This window comes from Pteronotus mesoamericanus, unplaced genomic scaffold (assembly GCF_021234165.1).
Source record: "Pteronotus mesoamericanus isolate MK-2021 breed Mesoamerican mustached bat unplaced genomic scaffold, CSHL_Meso_final contig_657, whole genome shotgun sequence".
NCBI classification, from domain to species: domain Eukaryota; kingdom Metazoa; phylum Chordata; class Mammalia; order Chiroptera; family Mormoopidae; genus Pteronotus; species Pteronotus mesoamericanus.
This window is the reverse complement of record NW_026555229.1, coordinates 14,116,674-14,142,112: the sequence shown is the minus strand read 5'-3', so window position 1 is coordinate 14,142,112 and position 25,439 is coordinate 14,116,674. Positions and strand designations below refer to the sequence as shown.

Here is a 25,439-nt window from a genome sequence, read left to right as displayed (position 1 = left end):
GCAAAGCTACATGAAAGACCTCAAACCCCAGACTAGGGCTGGTAATTAGAGAGAAACCACATACCAAACACACCCCAGTAGGGGCCCACAGAGCTCCGGCAAAAACAAAGTGGGTGACAAATGATATTATGAATAGTAATGACAATCAAACGGGGGCTCAATTGCTACCCACTAACTTACCTTTTTAATGAAGCAACACGGGAGAAATGATGAAAAGACACATTTATTGCTCCCAGGATGCCCTTTTGTGAGTTTTTTTGCACATTTTCTCCCTTTCTTCCTGACACAATGTAAACAGTTTCTGAATATTCATATGGTGTCAAACACGTGACAGGGTTCTCTCTTGTTGGGGGGTATCTCTTCTATTTAACTCTCACTCCTGTCTCCTTGTAGCCACCCTAATTGGACCTGAGGGCATTCCAGCTTTATGAAAAGGGGCATTTCCTTATATCTTAGGACCGCCCCACTGGACAGATCAGGGTTTCTCTGTCTCGGTACTATTGACATTTCAATCATCTTTGTGGTGGGGGCCTCCCTGGGCCTTGTAGGATGTTTGGCAGCATCCCTGGCCTCTACCCACTAGATGCCAGTAGCACCTGCTGCCCAGTTGTGACAACTAAAAATACCTCCAGACATTGCTGAAAGGTGGGGACCCACTAGACTGGACATACCAGCAGCTGTCCTTGGCTCATGCTCACAGAAAGCCTGCACTCCCTCAGACAACCCCAGTTCACCCCTGTTCATGTCTGTCTGGACAGGGATTGCTCAGAAGGCAAGCGAGCATTTGTTTAATTGCTTTCAGAGTAACCTGGTCCTCCTGGACTTTTCATGGGGAGGGGGACCAAACGGCCATAGACCTGGAGGGCTTCAACCTTGGCAATGAGATGCCTGGGACCTTGTTTGGGTCTCAGGAGGAGACCGACTGCATATATAGTTAAAATAGAAAGACACCTATGTTGGCTTTTCAAATATACTTATTCAGTATTGCTCTTTGACTGACGTAGCAGAGTGTTCTGGTTACCTGACACATCACAGAGCTGATTTCAAAAGTGATTCCAATTTTTAGGAACGTTAGTCCACATTCAAGGTCCAGAAGACCCTGGGTGCTCAGTCTAATTAAAGAAAGGCAGGGTTAGGAGGATGCAAGTGGGAAACTTACAGGAACAAAGAGGAGGGATCAGGGTCCCAAGCTCTCAATATGGGGCCCACTCATAAAAAGACACAAAGATTGAAGACCATTAGACACGTAATTAGACTTCAAGATGATGCCTTCATGCATTTAAGTCTGGCAGCTAAGAGATCTTTCTGGAACTATTAATCCCGCAGTGGTCTTAATTTTCCACCTCATTTTGCAAACTTACTCAACAAATTCACTTGCCTTCTATGCTTCATGCAAGTCCTCAAACTTCAGTAAGTCACGACATCTTTTAGCAACTTTTCCCAAGCATCTCCTCTCACTCAGTTTGGCATGCTTCCAGTTACTTTAGTGCCAAATTGGGCTGACCTCTTAATTTTCAGGCAGAATGTGAGGTTCTATCAAAAGAGCCACAAATACACACACACCTGTCAATTAAAGCATCTGTCAGCAAACCTTTTTTGTAAAGGACCCGATAGTAAATATTTTTGGCTTTATGGGCCACACTGTTTCTGCCACAACTACTCAACTCTACCATTGTAGCTTGAAAACAGCCACAGACAGTACAGAAATGACTGAGCGTGGCTGCGTTCCAATAAAACTTTATTTACAAAAACAGGTGATACATATTGAGCTGTGTCTTCTTAAGACAAGCCAGGATACAAAAATCCAACTTGGTAAATGAGGAAGTGTTTATAAAATAATCGTTTTGAGAAAAGGGACCCTTCATAATTCCATGAAGGTGGCCGCCATTCTCGCCTCCTGGAAATGTGCTTTGATTGAAAAAACAAACAGGAATTAATTTAAGCATGATTTTTAGAGTCAAAATTGGGTTTATAGGTCTTTACTGGCATTTGAAGTTTTGGTAATTTTTTGTTGTTGTCTCAGTGTCTTTGAAACTGTATGATGACTCCTTACAATAACTTCATACTTTTTCTTGTTATTGTAACATTTTAAAGAATTAACTGTGTATGTTAACTTAACTGGGTTCAAGTGATTAGTGTATGATCACTAAATGTTAAATGCAAGAGTTTTGATGGCGATAATCTCTGCCAAGTCCTTTGTGGAAAGAAAATAGAAAGCTTCGGTTGATAAATGTAACTATGAATGTTCTTTCGTGCTTGGGAGACCTAAACTAAGATATGTAAACAACTGTGAGATGGTATTTGAAGTCTAGTTTTTTTTAAAAAAAACCAACCCTCTCCTAAGTGTGTATCCCATAGTATTTTACTGGCATAACCTAATTTTGAGATGTTTTCTTTGCACCAGGTAGAAATACTTTAATGTTAATTGACATGAGGTTATTCTTAAATGGAAACAAATATTAACCTGAAGTCACCGAGGATATAAAGATGGAGGAAGCTGAATAATAATTATGTTCACAAATTCACTCTAATCTCGAGCAACCTATGATTTTCTCTTTCAAATGGCATGAAAGAGCAGCACAAAATTCACAGCTTTGATCTTTTTCTGCTCAACAGAAGAAGTACCGTCAGCATCCAGATGCTTTGAAGTTTACCAGTATTAAAGACACTCCGGAGATGGTCCAGGCCAGAATTAGTTATACCCAAGCAGTGGATGTAAGCGATAATGTCTATACATTATGACTGTACGAGTGGGCGCTTCTTTCAACACTGCGATTGAAGCCGAGGGGTTCTTGGCTTGCTCCTTCTGTTGTTCTAAGGATGAAGGAGCTTCTTGTCCTTTGCTGAGGCTCACCTTAGTGGGGTGCTTCCTCATTAGGATGCAGAAGCCAACTGGGGCTCCGCCACCCCACTGCCCCATGCCCTCATTTCTTCTGATTTGCATGTCTCACAGATTTGTCTGTGGTGGGGCTTTCCCCCGCTCCTTTTATTTTAAAACATTGTTTTCAGAACTGGAATTTTTGGGTGAAATTCTCGGTAATTGGAAAACTAAAGCCGTGCCCAGGGCTCCTTGGGGCCTGAGGGCAGGAATTCTTCCTCTTGGAATTACCCAAAGGCTTTGAAAATGATTTGGGCCTGATGTATGTACATTAGACTATCAGGCCATTTCCCATATTCTCAATTTAACGTGAATCAAGATTTGGCCTTTTGTTCTCTCAGTATAAAGGGTTCATTAGAGACTAATTTGAATAATGAAGTCCTAAAAAGCATGAATCAGCCTTGTTTGGCTAATTATACTGAGAGAGGCTCAGAGACCTCTGTGCAGGGCAGATACACCTTTTAAATGTCTTCGAGTCATTCAACTTGCCACAAGGAAAATTTACAAACCTCGGAGGGAGGGGTTTCAAATTTCTCTCCCTTGTTTCCCAATTGAGCAAATTATTCAGGTTGTGCCTTATTCGACAGACACTCTGAAGTGGTCTCAGCACCTGTCGTGATGTTTTCTGGGATGATTTACAAACTTATGGGATTAGGAATTTATCGTGTCTTGAGGATCAGCCCATCAGAATCAAATTGAATTCTGAGAAACAAGGACTTCTGTACAAAGAAAACCAATATGTTCTTCTTCCTTACTCTAACCAACTCTAGGGGGCAGTGCTGTGATACATAGAAAGCTGGACACATCGAATGAGATTTGGGATGGAAAAAAGCCCCATTTAGGAACTTTTTCTGGTGGCTGATGCTAACTCCATGCTCAGTACCAGAATATTGTAAGCCCAAATCAGGATTCTGGGTGAAGAGTGTCTCAGACCCACCCAGGAGACAGTTATTGGAACAAGAAACCTGGAGATGGGAGAAGGAATGAGGACTGAACTCAGTCCAGGGGAACCTCCCCTGTGCCAGCGCCATTGTCTCTCACACCTCCTGAATTTCGATGCCGTCTCCTAGCCCATAATAACAAAATTACCGATGTTACTAGACCTCATTTCTCATTTGCCGCCCCTCTCAGCAGTGTGCTGCAAGTGAGGTGTTAACCCAGGGGAACGCTTCAGCCTGTCACACCCTGAGCAGGGATGTAGAACTTGGGAGAGAAGGAGGCGCTGGCTGTGAAATCTAGACGGAGGCAGGGCACTGGTGATCCCGCGTCTATGGGGAGGTGGCGGCTGCAGCACCCTCGTCTCTTGGCATTTAACGCGGCTGTTGGCTGCTTGGGGGAGGCTTCTGGGTTTAGTGCAAAACCTCTCTCCACCCACAGAGGCTATACAGGGAACAAGGAGAAAACATAAAGCATCACTACACGCAGACTGCTGACCTACCTGAAGTCCTGCTGGCCAAGCTGAATGCCATGAATATCAGCGAGGTGAGGCGGGTGGAGGGCACAGGTTTTAATTATGGGACCCAGGGGACCTACGCAGATGCACGGCATCCTGTGCCCAGAAGAGCCCTGCTTGGTTTGATGTTCTGCCATCTCTGTCTTGAAATGTGCGATATTTTTGCACATGGGAACGCACATTTTCATTTGCACTGGGCCTTGCAAATTATGTCGCTGGTCCTGCAGCAGCGTCAAGCTCACTTACAAGGAGGAGACTAGGAAAAATGCCTTAGTGCAAAGAGCATCTGTACTCTGAGGCTGGGGCATGGGTATCCGGATATAGGTGCATCTATCCAGCGGCTGTGGCAAGGAGAGAATGGGGGCCTTCATCTCCTCTATTCGCCCCCCTTACCCCTTCTTGGATAGAGACACCTGAGTTCTCCTTATCCTGCATCAAGGGCCATGCCCATACAGCCTCATGCCTCCTTGCAATCAGCTTGCTGCTCAGAGAAATCTCGGCCTGTCTGACTTCAAAGCTCTTGCCTTTTAACCACCTCCCCCACCCATGGCTCCCCCCTCCAAGGGTGGGCAGGCGGCAGGATCCAGCTCTTTGGTTGTGTTTGCTAAGCCCCAATGATCTCTGACCCCCAACTGGGAGGAAAAACCCACAACAAACCAGATTCCCATTTTGGTAATGGGAGTTTGGAAAACCACTAGGTCACATGACGGTCTGTATGTGTGCACATCTTCCCCACAGACACGGTATAAAGAATCCTGGAGCAAACTTCGAGACGGTGGATATAAACTGAGATTGGATGCCATTCCATTCCAGGCAGCAAAGGCGTCCGGTGAAATCATCAGCGACGTGAGCTTCAAACTCCATTACTGTGACAGTATTTAATCCTAACCAATGTTTGTGCCTTCTGCCCCTAACCCATGCCTTTTTTTGCCTGCGGATAATCTCCTGTCCTCTCCCAACTGACTGCGTTAGGGCTATCAGGTAACAACCAGTGAGAAAGAACAGACAACAAAAAATGCCCTTGCTGGGGTACAAAGCCAGATGCTTTGTAAATACGGACCCTGGGCAGATGAAATACACCCTCCGCCAAGCGTTTTCCTAAAGCAAGTCCATGTGAAGAGACTGCTAACAATGCACCCACCTTCCTCCAGCGTGGGCCGCCCAAGAGCTCACTCATCCTGCCATTTCATACCCCAGCCCTTTAGTCATTGGGAGTCTTGCATATGAAAGAATAGGCCTTTTGATGACTCCCACGCATTTCTTTTAACTCACCCAGTTACTGTCAAAAGAACAAAACATGTTCGCCCAATACCCACCTCTTCCATTCCGTGTCCCGTGTCCCCGAGCTGTTCCTCTCTCCTGTTCTCTTTCCCTTTAGTACAAATACAAAGAGGCATTTGAGAGAATGAAAGGGCAGATGCTCGGCTCCCGGAGCTTGGAAGATGATATCAGCCTTGCGCATTCAGTGTATGCCAGCTCGCTGCAGAGCGAAGTAAGTGGGAGAACACGCAACAGAGCTGCCCCCGCCCCCCACCATGCAGAGCCAGCTGATGTCGACTGTCCTGGTTGTGGGTACTGGCTCTGTCCGAACTGTCTCTGTGGCATGGTCAGGTCCCTTGGCCCCTCTGGATTCCAGCTGCTTCTTCCATCAGTGAGAGGTTGGGCTAGCTGACCCCTTACTCCCTTCCAGGCTGGGTGTTCTATGATTTTGGCCAATGGCCATGAAAAGGGACCCGGAGTCTGGATTTGGATTGTGGAGGTGTTTTATTTGGTTTGCAGAGTGAGTTAATTGCAAGCCTTTAAACATAGAGAGTTTCATAAAGAAAAAAGTCTTAGACTTCTCGCCAGAAGCTGGACCTGGAGTCCTCAAAGCAACAGTTGGCACTGATCATGGGGAGTTCCATTCGAAGGGATCTGTGCTCTCCTGGTCTTGCAGCCACCCTCTCCTCCCCCAGTTCCTCCTTCACTGCTTTTTGCTGCCTCTCTGGCTCCTGGAGGCGTCTCAGATTGCAACCCTTGATTTCACCCCTCTGGGTGCTCACACTTGTGTGTACCGTGTAATATGTGACAACATGCTACAGAGGACAAAACACGTTTACTTGCAGTACCTCATTTAACCGTCATACTATCTCTAGGGACTTCATCTGTTCACTCATCCTGGGTTTACTGATAAGGAGCCCTAGAGTCTGAGCGGCTCAGCTCCTTGCCTCAGATGGGCTGGAAAGGGGCAGATCCAGGGTGGGGAGCCAGCTCACATCTCACCCTCTTTCCCCCATTTCACATATTCTCTGCCTCCGTGTCCCCATTTCTAACATTGTTTTCCCCTTTCCGTCCTGGAGTGCTGACCTAAGATTATGAGGTGAATGGGAATTGTCCTTGGCTTTCGGTAGGGCTGGGGAGGATTAGTAGAGGTGCGGCTCGCAGGCCAGGCAGGAGCAGCTGGAGCTTTGGGAAGGCCGTGGGAAGGATAGAGGAGGAAGAGGTGGCAGTTATGTATCGGACTCCCAAGAAGCCTGGAGTGAGCCTCACAGACCTGCAGACAGCTTCTCTAGGACCGCAGTGGAGCTTGTGGTCTGCAAATGGGCCCCACTTTCTCCCTTGGGATGTACGTTGGACTCTTGGGAACACCCATCTGTCAGACCCGACTTTCCAAGCATCCACCCCCTGCGCCTGGCTCCCAGGTTTCCTAGGAAAGCCTTGACTAGGAAAGCTTTGACGAAGCTCTTCAGAAGCTAGCGTGAGAGGAAACTCCCTGGTGCCTAGAGCCTGAACTTGAGAGGGTGAAGGGAAGGGACTGTGGTGGGAGGGCCCAGGTTAGCCATGCGTCCTCTTGCCTCTGCAAAACGGGAAGAGCCAGTGCTGAGCAAGAAAATCATTGACATTTTATCTGTTCTTTGAACTTCTGTGTTTTCCTTAACTGGGGGAAACATGGGTCTTTGTCATCCAAAGGAGTGACCTCCAGGAGCTGGGGGTGGTGAGAGTTAGGGCCTGTGGGTGAGTCCTATCCCCAAAGAAAGGATCCCTGGCCCTGCCAAAAAACATCCCGCGGGGTTACTTGGGACAGCAACATGGCAGTTGCTGTCCAGGATGCTCCTGAGGCAAATGGTGGCTTTGAAATAGCTGCTGTTGATCTGTCTGCCCCTCTAGGTGAATTACAAGAAAGGCTTCGAACACTCCAAGGCGCAGTTCCATCTGCCATTGGACATGGTGACCCTGGTGCATGCCAAGAAGGCTCAGAGCCTGGCCAGCGACCAGGACTACAGACGCCCCCTCCCCCAGCACACTTCCTTGGCGGAAGACCTGAGGCTCCGCTGTGCCAAGACAGCTCACAAGTTGCAGAGCGAGGTAAGGAGACCCGGAGTCTGGCTCAGGGCTCTTTCCCCTTCCATTTGACCATGAGGCAGTAAGTAACCTGCCAGCTCCTGTTGGCTCGTTGTGTGTGTGTGTGTGTGTGTGTGTGTGTGTGTGTGTGTGTGGCGGGGGTGGGGGGAGGTGCGCTCAGGAGAAGAGGAATCTGAAACCTGGGGTTTCTTCTGAAACACCACCCCAGTGTTCCCGCCTAGCGCTTTGTAAGCACAACTGCACAGATCTGTTAACAACAATCATGTATTGAGTGCTTCTGCTGAATCTGAGCATTGTGTTTTCATGCCCTCGCTCATTTAAACCTCAGAATGACCCTCTACTAATACCCTTTGTCCCCATCTTAGAGAGGAAGTGATAGTGACTCTTGAAGAAGTCGAATGGCTTGCCCAAGATCCCATAGCTCTAAATGAGAAGGAGGTCCCAAGTCTGGGTGTGCCTTCCTAGCTCACACCTCTGTTTTCCGAAGCAGGCAGGCCCCGGAGGGTGAGGGGCATTGAGGATTTCTTCGCTCCCAGAGAGATGCAGGATGTCTCATCCCAACAGGCAGCTGCAGCCTGTTTGGTACTTACCTTACTTCCCAGCTTGCTGGGTTTTCGTACTGCAAGTTTGCAAGTAATGGGTCTGTGTCAGAAAAGAAACCGCGGCCACAACCTGGCGTCCTGGTTTGGCAGTGCCTGCGAGGCGAGCAGCCCTCAGATCTAGGTGTCTGTCGCCTGCTCAGACTTTAAGCCTGTGTACAGCGTTTACTGAGTGACATCAACTGTCAGGAACCTGAGCAGAGCCCTCGCTGGCCCCACAGCTCCCTGTGATGGTGATTTGAAGGCAGCGCGAGCTCCCAGGGGTACCTCGGTGGCTCAAGGGGAGTGAACTTGGGGACCCTTTAAACTGTCAGCCCAAATCATTCAGGTATGCACACGCATCCCCGCCCACGCAGACTCAGACAGGCCTTTGCCAGGTGATTCTGGATTCATTTATTCTTTCTTAACCCATGGTTCATTAATGCCACCCTCTGCTGCTGGTTTTTGTTTTAAAAGACCTATTAAACCATTTCCACATTTGCCCCAAGACAAGAGACTTTCTAACCACAGTCCGCTCCAGCGTTTATTTTTTGATACGCCGCATTCAAATAAAAACCTGCCCAGCGTCCCTCTAACAGCTGGAGGCAAGTGACAGCAGAATTTTCTTCTGACGTACAGTTTTGTCCCTAATGAGACTTTGCTGAGTGCATTTCTGAGTACGAGACATCTGGAGGGACGGGCCTGGCCTTGAGTTCTAGCGACGAAGCTGTCCTTCTGTGGGTCTTCTGGCTCCTCTTTTCTCCCTTTTCTGCAAGTTTGGCTTTTCTGATTCCTAGTGGTGTTCCTTGCAGAATCTGTACCGGTCGGACCTGAACTTCATGCGAGGTGTTGCCTGTGTCATTCCAGGCACGTTAGAGATTGAAGGGAGGAAAAGAGCATCTGAACTCATCAGTGAGGTAACCGGGGCTGGATGGCGGGGGAGGGGTGGCGAGGCTGTTTCCACAGTAAAGGTTGTTGCATAACCATCAGTTTGTTTTTTACTGTGAAAAGGAGTGACATGTTACACTGTTAACACCGGTGCCCGGCTGGTAGCCTCTTGCCCGGCCTCTCTTCTCACTGGATTCGCTATTTAGGCTGAATGGCATTTCAGACAGCTTTGCAGATATCAAGTCAATTCCTCTATTGGCATACAGGAATTATTCACTGACTCATAAGATGTATTTTTTGTCCTTTTGAAGACTGGCCCTGTGGTACAATATAAAGAGGGTAGGCTTTGGAGACCAGCAAATGGAGGCCGAAATTCCAGGCCGGCGCTCATTTGCTGTGTGACTTCAAGCCAGTCACCTGCCCTCTCTGAGCCTCAGCTTTTCAATCAGCCAAATGGGGATATTCATACCTCGTTTGTGTTTTGTGAGGATCAGTACTAATTTAAGGACTGTGCTTCTCTGGCTGCTGTATATGAAATAATAACTCTAAGCTGGGTAATAATTTCTTGGTAAAAATACAGAAGTGGAGAATTTAAGCTCTTTGAGTCCTGAGAAACATTGCTCGCCCTTGAGGGGGCTCTAGGACTTCCCTTCCTGGTAGGTCAAGGACAGGAGGGCATAATGGAAGGCACTGGAAGTGAGGGTGGTCCGTGGCCAGGCTGGGTGCCTCAGATGGGCTGGCGGCTTGATGCCACATAGGATCTCTGGGCAAGTACAACCCACCAAAGTTTAGATTTAACTTTGTGATTTGCTTTTCAAGTGCAATCTCTAAAGTGAATGGTTTCTAAACCTTATGGCGCATTCAAATCCTCTGGGGGAACTTCAAAAAAATCCAGAGCCTCGGGTCCACAGATGACTTCCTGAGTCCCGATCTCCAGGGGTGGGTGCAGGCATACGCATACATAGTTGAAGCTGCGCAGGTGTCTCTAGTACACTCCCAAAGCTGAGGAACCCTGGATCTGTAGTGAGCAAAAGTTGTGTTTTCACAACTTGAATTTCAAGTAGTCACATTCGCATTCATGGCAAAGGAGTAGCTCTCCCTTTCCCGCTGTTAAGCATCTGAGCCAGTCTGTCCTGTGCTCCTCTCTGCTTCTTCATCCCATTGAGTTCTGAGGTCGTAAGAGCAGGTGACGGACTAGACTCTAGGTGACAGGCTACTGGCCTTTGCAAAAGGAGGTTTTTTAACTAGTGTTTCAAGAGCTGGTTCTCCTCTGGCTTTATCTCTTACCGAGCCTTCTTATTCCTTCTTGTGTGTGAACTCAGAGTAAATACCGTCAGCCTCCCCAGTCGTTCAAGTACACGTCTGTGACAGACACTCCCAGCCTCCTTCATGCAAAACTCAGCAACCAGATCACGAATGAGGTAAACTCTCTTCCCAATGGCTTTGGAAGGAATGGGCTTTTAAAAAACCACTAGATTGTTAAAAACATGTGTGAATGTGTGTGGGTTCCGCGGGGGGGGGGGGGGGCGGGGGGGTGTGTGGAAAGCCTGGGCGATGCGTGGAGGTTTAGGGGACAAGAATGTCTTTATACAGAGCCTTGATGTTTCCCAGAAGGTAGGCAGGCCCAGGTGGAAATCCAGCTAAGTCTGTCTACCTGCCCCCAAGTGCAGTCACAGACCAGGAAGCAGCATCGGCACCCCCGGAACTTGTTAGAAATGCTGAGCCTCAGGCCCCGCCCCAGACCCACCTAACAAACGCACAGGAACGTTTGAGAAGTACGGGTCTGTCATTCATTTGTTCTGTCTCCGCAAATATTGGCTCACCGCTTTTATATTGTTATTCTGATGGTTAATATAGGGAGGGTTTGTGGGTAGCCAAGGAGGGTTCTGGAGTGTATTGTTTGTCAGGCTTCTCAAATTTCTGCCTCCTCTTCTCAGTCATCGGTTAGCCAATTTACACTTTAATATCTATCAGAGGGGGGTGCAAGGGAAGGAATCTCATTCCACAAAATCACCTTTCCAGTTCTATCTCTTCTTAGTGGCTGTCTGACAAGTTTGAAACAGAAAGTGAGCTTCACAGAGAATTAAATGTTGCATCCTCTTTAGTATTTAAGATTCTTCCTCTGACTCTAACTTTTAGAAGTCAATGAAATTTGGTTATTGAGAATATTAATTCTCATTCTCACCCCAAGTCTCAAAGTAAGAAATAGTAGCTTGGGATGGAAACATCCTAAGGGCTTGTATAATGATATCCATTTTAAATTTCTAGTGAACCTTTCTTGCTTGATTTGTGAGCTGGGTGTTATGGGGTCAAAAAAAATAAAAAACAAAAACCCTCCTATGAAGGTCTCTGGGCTCAGAGAACACAGCAGCTACAGACCCATTTCTAATCACGTGAATAAATGTTTTTGTTCTGGCTGAGGCCACTCAGGGTAGTACCAGCGATTTCACCCCTGGGGGGATCCGAGGCTTTAGTAAAGGATACAGATTAGGATTTGGAAACTCCCCTTACGCAGCCTAACTTTCCCAGGTTTTCCTGTCGTTTTATGCTGAGTCCTCAAGGAAAGTGTCTACAAGGGGAAGAACCTTGTTAGTATTCCCAAATGTGTTTTTCTTCCCTCAGACTGCTATTGAGCAAAGTATAGGGGAGGAAAAAATATCTTCTTTCCCCATTTTAGGGTCTGGGCTAGGGCTCTGGAACAAAAGACAGATTAACAAGAAAAAAACCTAAACGTTTATTTAATATAAGTTTCACCTGATAGAGGAGCCTTTGCAAGGAAATGAAGACCTGAAGAAATGGTTAAACCTGAGCGTTTTTAGGCTAGGTTTGAGGAAAAGGACAGGCGTATAAGCTTAGTGTAGGAAAGTGGGGAAAACTTAGTGAGGCCTCTCTGCTGAGGTTCCTCTCTTGTCCTGAGTCCCTTTGTCCCTTGTTGTCAGAGATAAGGACCCTCCCTTCCTCAGGTATAGGGTGGGCACCCCCCTGGAGGGTCTTATCTCTGGCTTCAGGGGAACAGTCAGAGGGAGTCCTTCTAGCACCTGCATTTCTCAAATTCCTTCAGCTCAAAATATTCAATGTGCCAAAGTGCTGTGTTTGGGGGTAACACGTCCTGAGCCTTATCAAAAGCAACTTGCAATTTCTTACATATTCCTTTTATATCACTCAGTTTGACTCATGAAAGACTCTTCATTGAGAGAAATATCTTCCTCTAGACTCAGGGTGTACCCAGGACACAGCGAATGGCCTTTTACGGACGTGTTTCCTGATTGCCAATGCGGAAGGGTCCTCCAACCCTGCAGAATGCACAGCACTTATCTTGCTTTTTTTCTTTTTGCCCAGCGCCTCTATAAAGCAGCCGGGGAGGATGCAAGGCACCAGTACACAATGACTCTAGGTCTGCCTGAGTTTGTTCGAGCGAAAACGAACGCGGCCAACCTGAGTGACGTAAGCCTTTCTTGTTTCTGAAGTTCAAGCACATTCCAAAGCCACGTATGTCTGTAGTGGGATGTAATAGTGACCCTTCTGGCATTCACAGAAACTTTTAAAAAAATGTGTCTGTTAGATGCTCATGTTAAATATCCCTTTTCACAAATGTGTTGCATACCTAACATGTCAGAGCCCGTTATGGCGGGTGTGCTAATGAGATTTTCTTTGCAAAATAGAAAGCTTTTGCTTGTCAGAGATCGATTCTGGAACACTGTACTACAAAACAAAAGGGGAAGCCTTTGTTCGTGGATTCATGTAATTTTTTTTTTTAAAGAAAATCTACATGTGTTTCTATTGTAGGCAAAATACAAGGAGTCTTGGCATAATCTCCGTGCTCAAGGCTACAAGCTGACAATAGACGCGCTTCCCTTCCAGGCTGCTCGGGTCTCTGGAGATATAGCCAGTGATGTGAGTTGAATGATATGACCTTCCATCTTGCCTAATTTCTGTTAACTTCATGTAAAACAATGTCTACGGCTGGTTTTCCTGAATTAAAGCAAATCTATCACCATGTGAGACAGGATGTCGCCTGCAGAATATATTAGTTCTAAATGAGATTCTTTACGGAGGGAGGGGAAGAAAGCTTTTGTTCATCAGAAGCGTAATTCAGGCAAAGGTATCTGGCAGGAAGCAGGTGACGATTTGTTTTTAATTGCAATGTCTAGGCAACCATCCCCCGCACCCCCCCCCCCAAACGTGTGAACTGCCTGTTTTCTAACTCCACCCAGAATTAGAAAGAAAACTCGCAATAGAAATTCTAATGCAGCCCTAACATATCTCACAGCTGCCTCTCTGTAGTTTTACATGTTGGTGTTAGGATTTGCCGGCTGTGTTCAGCCACTCTGCTGATAGCATCCGTAGCTTTGGGACATGAAGGTGACTTTCTCTTTCCTGCAAACAAATCACAGAAAATGTGGACTTCAAATAAATGGATCCTGTCTTTTGGGTTTAATGTTTTGCCAAGTGGGAATGGATATAGTATATGTTTCTTTTTACCCTTTTTGATGAATTCCTCTTGGCCACAGGACATGAATCGGGAGAGGGGCTCTTGCTTTGGTTCTGAGGATCTGGTTGTAATTAGAAAGGAAGGATGGAGGGATGTTTTAATTGTTCATCCCTCGGGGAGGAAGCATGCTCTCAGGCCAACCTCACTGTGGTTTTTCTTATAATCATCACCTCCTAGTGTAAGAACGGGTGATTTTTCTGTGGTCTGCAATGAAAATGTGCAGATGGAATTTCAGCAGGCCGAATGCTGGCCCCTGACCTGGCTGGTCGCCCCTTGCAGTTTCTCTACAGACATGACTTTGTGAAGGAGCGCGGGAAGCTGATTGGGCCCCGCAGTGTCAGCGATGACCCCCGGCTCCAGCACTGCCGGCGGATGGGCCAGCTGCAGAGTGAGCATCAGTACAGGAGGGAGGCAGCAGACAGCCAAGCCCAGTACCACCTGCCCATGGACATGCTGCACCTGGTCCACGCCAGGAAGGCCCAGGCCTTGGCCAGCGATCATGACTACAGGACATGGTGCCATGAGTTTACAGCGTTGCCCGAGGATCTGAAGATGGCCTGGGCCAAGAAAGCTCATGCCCTGCAGAGTGAGGTAGGATGGCCTTGTGGGTCACACACCAGCCTCTGACCTTCCTCCCACTGAGCCTGGGTATAACTTACAATCTCTGTGCCTCCCTCAGCCTGTCAGACATACCCTCCCCTCAACAATGACTTGCTCGTTGTATGTGATTTAGGTTGGAATTACTTAACCTATCAAGCAACAAATATTTATTGAGCACCTACTATGTACCATGCATTATTCTAGGTGCTGGGAATACAATAGTTAATAAGGAGCCAAGAAAGAGCCAACAATTCCTGTGCTCTCAGAGCTTCCATTATATGGGAGCGAGATAAAATATAAGTAAAATATGTAGTATGCCAGCTGGTGACACCTGCTGTGGAGAAAGACAAAGTGGAGAAGTGGGGGAGAAGGGTGTGAATGTGTGTGTGTACCTGCACACATGCGATTGAATATGGGAGGTCATGGAAAAGGTGACGTTTGAGCAAAGAGCAAAGGGGATACAGGAAGGGATGGAGCACTTAGTAGACAGAATAGCAAATTCAAAGGTCAAGGCCCAGAGCAGCAGCAGCTTCAGTATGTTCGACACCAGAGTGGGGCATGTGGGTGAGCGGGGAGGACTTTGCAGGGGACACATCTGAATGAGAAGAGGGGCTCTATTGCTTATGGTGGGAGTGATGGCAATGATAGGAAAGTCATTGTCACCGTAGCTGACACTGACTGACTGCTTGCCGTCACCGTCACCCTCGCTACTGTGCTGTGAGGTAGGGACAGTTGTTATTCCTGTGTTAGAGATGAGATCACGCCGGGGGTGTCGAAGCGGGACTGGCTCTAGAACCCACCTTTTTACCTTTCTGCTCTCCCGGAGGGAGCTCCCTGTGGGGGAGTGATCCTTCCTACAGCTCAGATGCAGACGCTGAGGCCCAGAAAGAGCAGGTCACCCCTGAGCAAGAACGCGCAGCAGGCTGGTGGCGGCAGGAGGCCTGCCCAGGCCGCGGTGACAGGTTCTGGAGTCAGCGCCTGTAGAGTCGGTTCCATGCCCCCTGCAAGCCTCAGCTGGGGGATGGTAATGCCATAATGTGCCCGTGGTCGGCACTTACGGGCCTTGAACGCGTGGGCTCTCGGGGGCCAGTGCATGCCCAGGAGGAAAGCACTGTCAGTTTAGAGCATAACCCATGGGGCTGCTGTCACATTAACCCTCATCATCCATATTGGGGTGGACGGATCTTTGTCGCGGGGGCCTATCCTGTCCTCTACCCACTAGATACCAGTAGTGTCCCCCACCCCCAGCGGGACAATCAAAAATGCCTTAAAATACAGCCAAACGTACAATACCTGGGGGACAAAGTTGCACCCAGTTGAGAATCTAGTTCTCAGTTGAGAGCTGGTCTGTATGAAGCACTCGGCACAGTGCCTGGTCCATAGAAACACACCAGTAAGTATTAGCAGTTCTGACCACATTCTCTACACCAAGCCGCCCAATTCTGGTTGCCCTCAGGCAAGGACTCGCCTTAGTTTAGCTGTGGTACAGGCTGAGTATTCTGAATGCATAATTGAGGATTAATTATGATACAATAATTGAATGACTATGATCTAGTTATTATTACAATCTCCTGGAACTACAATATTGCGTCGTTCGCCATCAAGTTGAGTGTGGAGCAGGGTGAATTCATCGGGCCCCACACAGGGGATGTAGTTCCTGAAGCACCGCCCGAGTCCCACTCAAAAGGGCCTTCCACGTGCTAGAAGGCCACCCTGCAGTGCCCAAGAAGAGTCCATAGCATGACTTGGGTGCTCTCGTCAATGGCTCATTCTGGGAGGAGAGAGGACGGGACAGACTCCTGAGAAAGATAAAGAGGCCATCTGGGGGAGGGGCGGGGGACCGAGCGGGAGTCTGGCGATGTGCATTGCAAGCCCAGCTTCGTCACTTACTGCCTGTGTGTCCTTGAGCGGTCCCTTTACTTTCTAGGCTTCCATCTCTCCATCAGAAATGCAAAGACTTTCAACTTGGTCGGGGATCTCAGGTTTCAGGCTTCAGTGGTAAACTTGTTTAACATGGCAGCATCAACATAGTGTCAGATTTTTATTTTACTAAAGGAAAAAAAAAACCTAAATAGTATCTCAATCTACAATTTTATATCATTTTTATTTATGAAAAGAAAGGTTATTTTCATAAAAAAAAAAGAGGTAGGAAAAACAGTCTAAAAAGAAGAGTCCTTCCCAAGAAATGGTAATTGGTTATCTTACACTGACATTTTATGAAACATGGTATGCATTAATATCTGAGAATTTATTGCCTAATTTTTAAATTGCCTATTATGCTTCACCCATTGTGTTTTAAAGTTCAAGTCTGTTCAGTCAGGGTCTAGATTCTAAGATGCTATGGACAGTAGACCCCATACTGTGTGGAACACTTACTCTGGGCCAGGCATTTGTTTAAATACTTTGTACCAACTATCTCCTTTAACACCTAGATAGGTACTAGTATTATTTCCATTTTTAAAGATACAGCAACTAAGACACCCATAATCTTCAGTAACTTGCCCAGGGTCACAAGCCGGCAGGAAAATGACTTGCTCAAGACCATACAGCGAATAAGAGGCAAAGGGGGGCGCTTGTCTCCTGACTCCGGGTTCAGCGCTCTTTGGCTCACCCAGATGGCTGGATTAGGGTTCTCTTGAGGGCTCTCTGTGTGGCATGCCCAGAGGACAGCAGCCGGTGGCTCTTCTGAGACTCTGAACAACCTCCTGAACACCAAAATTGCCCTGTAGATGGCAATAAGACCCCTTCCTTTGTAGGATGGTGTGTGAACAGAACAGGATGAGTCTAAAGCAATACACAGCGTATGCAAGGTAGTGATTGTAATGATTCTTATTAATAGGACAAATATTCCCTTCCCCTGGCCACCTCCTGGATGCTATCGTTAATGTGCCTGTTAGAAATCAGGGACCGAAATACGCAGCTTGTGTATTTGCCAGACAGTGCTCCAAAATGGGGGTACCGGGATACCCTAGGTGTGAATCTGCAGGTGGCTTCCAGGCCTCGCTGTGTGCAAGGAAGAATCGTGAGGCTGCCACTTGGGGATGCTAGATTCAGCTGGGCAGCTTGAGAAGGTCTCTTATTATCTTAGAATCCCTTCTTCGCAACCGTCTCTGGGTAGCTGCTGCTTCTCGACTCCCCTCCTCCCTCCCCCGTTTTTTTTTTATCGTGAAGTCTGGGGCAGGCGTGTTGTTTTCAGGGTCTGCGTGAATAGTCAAAGCTGGGCTGGGAGCTGAAATATTAATAGACCATCCATTTGTAAGAGAGTCTGGGGCGCAGTCAGATCTTTGGGGAACCCGCATCTTGCTTTCTGACTTACCTGCGATTGTACTGTGCAGCTCAACAAAAGGCGAGTTGAAAGAGCGCTCCCCACTTCATCTTGCTTATGAAAGGAGCAAGGCCCGGCTGTGAAGAGGCCCTGTAGGATTATTCTCCCTAACTTAGAAATTTATCCAATTTTCTCTGTTCTTTATCAGAGTGGAAGGCAAAAGCTTTGCCGGTGTAGACTGAAAGATCGCGGTCTAAAAAGCAATCTTACTGACATGGGGTTTTGAAACCTGCTCCCGAACCCGAGTGATGTCTCTGGCACCAGTTGGAGAGCAGAGTCGAATTTGCACAGGGGCCTTAACCAGCAGACAGTAGATCAGAAACGGACCCTCTTTGAGGCCAGCTGAGAGGAGCACTGTGAATCCTGAAATGAAAGAGAACTAAAAAGGCGGAAAGGCTGATTTCTGGAGTGATATTTTGCGTTACAGCAGAGCTTCTATCTAAATGAGAGAAATGCTATCAACTTCATTTAGATCCAAAATTTAGATTTCCTTGGAGAGTCTTTTTCCATCTTTAAAAATGCCTAATTTTCATAAAGAGAAGAAGGAAAGCTGGCATGCGACTGTCTCAGCATAGGGTGATGCTGGGCAGATCAAGGAACAGCACTAAGATTTAAGGTTTTAGGAGACCCCCCCAACCCCCCATTGTCTTAAAGCTCCACTTATTTCCACCCAGGAATGGTGCTGTACTTTCAATCATCTGAATCCTTACAATTAAAAAAAAATGGAAAGGGTTAGCTTATTTTTGCAATATCAAGCAAATCATGAATAACAGTGGAAGGAGGGGGTAAACTGAGGTACCGAAAGATTAAAATGGCATATACACTATTAGGCGCTGTACCTAAGTATGTTTCAGTTTTAGAGTCCTGCTTTCATTGGTCCCTCCTCTCCCCTCAAAACTATAACAAGGAAAAAAAAATCTAGCAGATACAGTGGTTTTTGCCCAGGAACACTCTCAGAGTGGTTGTTATGAACTTCAGCCATTGTAGAGGGAAACTGAGTCACCTGTTGGTAAAGTGATTTGGTCCAAATCACAGCAGGTTTGACCTTGAGCTCAAAGCACTTTTATCAGCTGAAATGTAAAATGTTTCCATGTAGGCTGTTGGTCAATTGCGTGGCTGCCAGAATGAACCAGAGTCACGGGGGCTAGTGCTTGGGCTGGAGCACGTCTTGGCTCTTCCTTTGAGTGGTCATTCATGTAGGTCATTGCCCCCTGCCTCCAATCGTGCCAGTTCACTGGCAGGCTCTGGTTGTATCTTACGTATGATCTGTTATTTAATTCCTGGCAGAGCGCATGATTTCAAACAACTTGACTTACCGACATGCAGAATGCACTCTGAGCGAAGATGTCGAAAGGTTGTGATGGAGCGTTTTGACACATGCCCCAACAGGCTGAGCCCCTCCCCTGATAAAAGCTAAGGCTCTTCTTTCCGCAGGTGCGCTACAAGTCAGACCTGATGGGCATGAAGGGCGCAGGATGGCTGGCGCTGAGCTCCCCACAGATAGAGAGCGCAAAGAAGGCTGGAGAACTCATCAGCGAGGTACTGTCAACCTGCCTCTGCCGTGATTACAGCCTACCCTTAGTTCCCTTCTAAAGAGGGAACTGCCTATGGGATGGAGGTCCCATGACGCTGACCATTGGACCCCCAGTGTTCTTCCAGGGCCATTTGCAACCAAATCCCAAAATGGAGAAAGCTTTTTCTCCATATGAATCCTTTCCTGGGGAGTTACAGACTCATTCAAAACTGGGCAGCGAAAGATGGAAGATGCATGAGAATGTTCTCAATAGATATGTGATGAACAACTGTGATAGAATGGTCCGATGGTCTGGACCATTGTTTTGGTGGGGCGAGGCACAGAGATTGCCACTCACCTGCTGAGCTTTCTCAGAGTGTCCAGTGTGCAGGGGTCCTGTGATTACAGATTGTGTTAAAAGTTGCACAGGGATAGTGCCATTAACTGAGCTCCACCATTTTGATGGTAGAGGATTCTTGCCCTTGGGTCCCCTCCAGGGTGACACTGCCTTCCCAAGCTTCTTGACGATAAGACTTGCTTGGGTAGGGTCCCAGCAAGGCCACATTGATGCCCAACCCTGCCCTTTACTGAATTCCTTGTGATAAGCTCTAGTATTTTGAAGCCTCCTTTTTTCAGGAGTGTAAATACCTATAAAATACAACCTGGGTCTCTTTTGTGTTCTTGCTAATGTGCACACCAAGAAGACAGACTTGTTTCCCCATCATGTCATTGGCATGTTTGGGACGGATTAGGTGGGTTTTCTGAACCTGCAACCAGAAAAACGCACAATGTTCGATTGTTATGTGGGGATCTTTGCCTTCCTCTTACAGACCAAATACCGCAAAAAACCAGACAGTATCAAGTTCACCTCAGTAGTGGACTCCCCGGACCTGGTTCATGCCAAGAACAGCTACGTGCACTGCAGTGAGGTGGGTGTGTCCTCATCCCTCATCCCAGGCACACAGCAGTGGGTAGTGAATCCAGTGCGGAACAACATGGGCTCCGGATAGGGTTGGTGTGGGTGAAAACGTTCTGTCTACTGCCTGGATGATCTTGGGCCAGTAACTTAATCTCTTCTAACCTCAGTCCCTTTATTAGAAAGGAGGGTAAAGACAGCAACCATTTCACAAGTGGAAGTGAATTAAATGAGGATTAAATAAATAAAAGTATGTGACGTTTTTAACAGGTACCTGGAACATAGTAGGTCTTCAATAAATGTCCCTTATTATGGTTTGATTCACAATCATAACAATACTAATACTAAGTATTATTGACAATCCCTTACCAGATACTAGATAGATACATCTTAATTGTTGATAGATGGTAATTCACATAACCCAGTTAGAAAAGAAAAGAACAGCTATATTAAAAGCTCCTTTCTGCTTTACTCTCTGTATGAGTTAGCCCCATTTCCTCTCTCCTATATTTATTTCAAAGAATAGGAAGCTAAATATTATTTCTCTGAAATTGTCAAAGGTTTCAACTCTGTACACATGGTGACAAAGTTGTGCCATCCTCACTCAGAATCCAAATGCTATACTCTTCACATTGTCAAAGCCCAAGTTAAACTTGGGAAGGTATCAGGTTATTAAATACTAAATTTTCCTCCCTAAAACTAGATGAGACTCCACTACATCTTAAAATTGTTTGCACTTCTTAAACCACTGCTCTAAAAATAGCAGCTAAGATAAATACTGAGTTTTAAAATGATGTCTTTCTGGGACCCAGATAACTATGAAAACTTTAATTTTCTGAACACATGTTAAAGTATTTTATAATGAAAAGACTAATTAGGTACTGTGTCTTCTCATTACTGTTAAATAACAAATGCATTGAGGCATCTTATTATTAGCGAGATGCTTGAACATTGCTCAGCTGCAAAGATTCTCCTGATTGTCCACACCTCTTACACTGTTTGTAAGGCACATGGGTGTGGCCCACCAGGATGCCAGCTGGTGGTCTATCTGGAGCAGATCTTGACGCATATAAAGCAGCCATCCCACCTGGCCTTGACCACGTGGGCCCCCATCAGTGGGTGGTATCTGAGGGACCCTCTCCACATGTAGGCTGGGCTCTATGCCCACCATGGGCACTTGGAGGGAGGGACAGGAGAGGAGATCAGCCTATTCCTCACCTGTGCATTCAGCAAGAGTAGTTCCACATTGACCTGTCTTACCTGCAGCGCCTGTACAGATCGGGAGACGCGGAATCCCTGCACAGATACACCCTGATCCCTGACCACCCCGACTTCACCAGAGCCCGCCTCAACGCCCTGCACCTGAGCGATGTGAGTGAGCTGGCTGTTCATGGAGGGTGGGGCTGGTGCCTCTTTCTGTCCAATTATTTGTATCCAAACTGGGTTTTGTTTGTTAAAAACAGAAGTCCTGGGAAGGAGGACTGGGGACGGAAAGAACAATGGACTGAGAGTGGGACAAACTGCCCATGTGACTTTAAGTCAATTTCCCTGATGGGCCTCGGTTTCCTCAACTGTAAAATGGGGGCGGAGCTGAGCTAATGACAGCTGTGGTTCCTCTCAGCTCTCAAGTTCTGGTTCTGGACGTGGGGGCCAAGACCTCAGTCGTATGCTGGGTTACGGCCAGGCAACCTGGCCTGGGCAGGTGTAGACACCTGCTCCATTTGTTTCTTGGACACCACTCCATAGCCGTTCAGAGGGTGACGCTGGAGAAGCAGTGGTGCTATCTCATCCCACAGTTTGGAAAGAGGCTGCCATTGTGCTGAACGGGTCCAAATAGAATTCGCTCCTTTGTGCGTGGGGCTGCGGCCTCCACCACTTCACTTCCCCTTGGATGTGTGCCCTTTGCGTGCATAACCAAGATGCTGTTTCCTAAACCCAGGCTTGTTGTTAGCAGGGGTTGGAGGCCCCTGGTTGTAATAGAATAGGCGGCTGCTCGGCCAGCAAAGCTATGATCCTGGGATAACAGGTAGCGAGGCGGCAGAATCAAAAGACGCTGTCAGATCAGAATAACACAGGCTGAGTGTGTCGGCCTGGGGCTGCGCCGGGCCTCCTAGAGCCGGCCATTCTTCCCTCCCTGGCCTGGCCATTGTGTCCTGGGGCTCCGTGCAGATGAGCAGCTGCTACCATTCACCCCAGAGGTGGCTGCCTTGCAGGGGTTGGCAAGAGGCGCCTTCTAGTTAGCGTGTATATTAGTTTGTTGCATTTGTAAAGCCCTGTGGGATCCCACGCAGTGAATGCAATGGTGCTTTGTAAATATGAGTTATTATGACCATTTGAGGCTTTTGAGGGATGTGCGAGGGATAATTTTAGAACAGCGGCTCTGGTGGGCTGACCTCCATCGGGGGAAGCGGGACCTCCCCCTCAGCAGAGTGTGAACAAAACATCCGTCTCATTAATGCTGCAAGGATGGGGGAGGCCAGGCTTCGCATGAGGGGCTATGGGAGGCCCACACAGCCCAGGAAACGGGGATAAGACTGCCAGTCCCTGTGGGGCCCAGCTTAAGGAGGACAGCCACCCCAGGCTGGAGGCAGAAGCATCTTTCCTCTCACAAGGGATGCCAGTCTGTAGAGTCCCAGAGCTGAAATTAGCTACCAGGGCATGCGGACATGGAGAACTCATGCACCTCTTTTGAAAGCGCACTTCTTCGGGGGCGTGTAGAATACGCACAATTGGATCAAGTGCTCTGTGCAGAGGATGTGGAGGGAAAGTGACCTTCCTGGGCAAAGAAAGCCATTGAGATGTGTAAGGCAGCCGAAATAACTAAAAATCAAATGACTCTAATGTGTGAGGATGAGGACAAAACTGTGCCCACTGTGATAAAGAAGAGGAACGCCCAGGGTTCCAAATCAAAGAGCCTACGGAATCTAAAGACTCCCAGTGGCAAGGCAAAAACCTCCACAGAATAAAAAACTCAGGGAGAAGCGATGACCATCAGGCTAAGAGTATACAGGGTGAAGTGACCGGGAGAAAGGGAGCTGGTGCCTTGGGGAGAACCCTGATCTGGGTCACGCTCTCTGGTTGACCCTCAGTCACAGAGAATCGGAAGCTGGGGTGCCTTGGACACCAAAGTGGAGTGGCATTGGAGTCTGATGCTGAGTAAAGCTTGGTGGCATTACCTAGCCCAGGTCTGGTGTGGTCCAGGCTCTCATTAGGAAGGCGCTGACTATCCCCTCTCCAGGAAACGATAAGGGTTTCATCTCTATTGGCTACTCAGATACATGTAGGATGACCCAAAACAGGAAGCACATTGCTAAAGAGGATGGTTGGTCTGTCATTTTCTGAAGACCCCTTCCCTTCTATATGGCTCCCAGTCCCATCTGCTAAAACTCAACAGTGACCCAGTAAATCTAATCATTGGGCCCTGTTGGAGATCCACCAATTAGGTGATTATTCCAGTGATTATCGGTTCCGTATTTCAAGACCTTTGAACATAGTAGGCAGTTGGCTCCTGGTTTGTGGCATTAGATCATGGAGTAGGAGGCCAAGATGCAAGAAAAGATGGGCAGCAGGACACGAAAATGATGACATCCATCATGCTTGGCCCAAGCCCTTCGTGGTCCCCTCTAGTTCCAGGTCCAGTTGCGGGGGAGGGTGAGGTTTTTATCTTTTTACCTGCCACTGTTCCTTTGCTCAATCCCCCACCCCCACCCAGTCCCCTGCAGAACAGAGCCATGGCCTTGACCTCAAACCTCAATTTCCAAGTGACAAAAGTGAGGCTGTAAGGGCGCCCTGACACAGAATGAGCCAGCAACTGGCACAGTTTGAGGCTGTCACTTTGTCAAACGCTGGTGATGTGCCTCTCCTGCTGTCTGCCTTCTCTGTGGCTGAATAAAGGACAAATCCTCCACTGGGAGCTCCAGATGACTCCTTTCACAGAGCCATCCCCTTGTCTTGAAAAAAAATATTAGCTACATGAGGGCACAGGAGATTTTGATGCCTCGTTGGTCTACCTGAGGACAAAGGGAATGTGATTCCAGACTCCCAGAGGGTGTGTGAGAACAACTTGAAAAGGGAAAGATAAAAGAGGAAGATGTGAAATCCATGGGTCGGGAACTCAGTCAGGCTCTTGACAATCTGTTTAATTTAGGTGAAGACCCATCCCTTACTCAGTGCAGGCACGGAGGGTGCAGGTGGGATGCAGCATGCTTCCTAGTGATGGGCAGACATGGTATCAAAGGTAGCTGAGGGGGCCCAAGGTAGTCAGTGGAGCTAATGAACACATGGGTACCAGGACCCAAGGAATAGCACTTTCAGCATGTGGGAAGACACAGAGCCCTTAAACTTCGAGTTCTGGCATCTAGAAGCTGCAAAACTGAGACCCTGAAAGTGAATGCCAACACAGTGGGGAGGGGGCAGGGGGCTCTGATACCAACAGGATGTGGCCAATGGGCCAGACCCACAGACCCCATGACCCCCAAGAGTAGGGCCTGGTGCTCAGGTTGCACCTAGACCTGAAGCCCTTGGAGACCAGCTCTACCAGTCCCAGAGCAGGGGAGGTCCCAGGAGAGATGTGGGGCCATGGGGCCCTGCCATTCTGGGCACCAAAAAGGTGAAGATTTGTGTTTAGAAACTGAGCCTGCTGAGAACCAAGGACGTCACAGACACGGAGTTACTCCCTGCTCACTCTTTTCTTCATTTCTTTGTTTCTGTTGTCTAGAAAGTCTACAGAAACTCTTGGGAACAGACTCGGGCTGGCGGCTATGACTTCCGGCTGGATGCCATCCCGTTCCAGACTGCCCGGGCATCCAGGGAGATCGCCAGTGATGTAAGGCCCCATCTCTCTCTCTCCCTCTACCACTGACAAGTTTTACTCTGGTTTCCCTCGTTCTGTTGAAAGGCAAACCATCAGGAACCAAAACTGAATGAGTATTTCAAAGGAAAGAAAAAATAGGCCTTATTTTCTAGAAGTCAGTTAACACATGATGGATTTGTTGATCTGCAGGAAAGGGACTTCTCTTAGCTGATGCGCGGTATGATGGGGTAGAAAGAGATTGGGCTTTTCCCCTTGACTGATGTGAGCTCAGATCCTGGCTCAGTCACTTAGGAATTGGCTCCATGGTCTTGGACGCGTTGCTTAAATTCTCTGAACTCAAATTTCTACATCTGTGAAATAGGGATATAGTACTTGTATCCTAGGATGGATGTAGGAATGGAAACAGGATGGTTTAGAGGGTCATGCACAGAGCAGGTGTTCAAACCATGGCAGCTGTTATCATGGGAGAGGAAGGCCTCCTGACTAGATAGGTGATCATCCATGAATGACTTGTTACTGGTCCACAAGGATATAGGTACAGAAATTGAGAGCAAGCATTTGGAAAGGTTTTTAGCAATTAGACATGTGACATCCAGGCCTGTGACCTGTGGGCTCATCTTCTTGAGCAGGGGGAGGCCAGT

At 47.7% G+C, this 25,439-nt stretch overlaps 1 protein-coding gene across 1 annotated transcript in view; it reads left to right on the top strand.

The window, feature by feature from the left end:
• The window catches only part of NRAP (nebulin related anchoring protein), a 64,655-nt gene that overhangs the window by 36,604 nt on the left and 2,612 nt on the right, over positions 1–25,439 (top strand). Inside the window, exons 26-39 of the mRNA XM_054581548.1 lie at positions 2,617–2,715; positions 4,256–4,360; positions 5,070–5,177; positions 5,710–5,823; positions 7,479–7,676; positions 9,064–9,168; positions 10,462–10,560; positions 12,479–12,583; positions 12,926–13,033; positions 13,911–14,222; positions 18,991–19,095; positions 19,900–19,998; positions 21,252–21,356; positions 24,703–24,810. Coding sequence (XP_054437523.1) covers positions 2,617–2,715; positions 4,256–4,360; positions 5,070–5,177; positions 5,710–5,823; positions 7,479–7,676; positions 9,064–9,168; positions 10,462–10,560; positions 12,479–12,583; positions 12,926–13,033; positions 13,911–14,222; positions 18,991–19,095; positions 19,900–19,998; positions 21,252–21,356; positions 24,703–24,810 — 1,770 coding nt within the window. The remainder of the gene's footprint in view (positions 1–2,616; positions 2,716–4,255; positions 4,361–5,069; positions 5,178–5,709; positions 5,824–7,478; positions 7,677–9,063; positions 9,169–10,461; positions 10,561–12,478; positions 12,584–12,925; positions 13,034–13,910; positions 14,223–18,990; positions 19,096–19,899; positions 19,999–21,251; positions 21,357–24,702; positions 24,811–25,439) is intronic.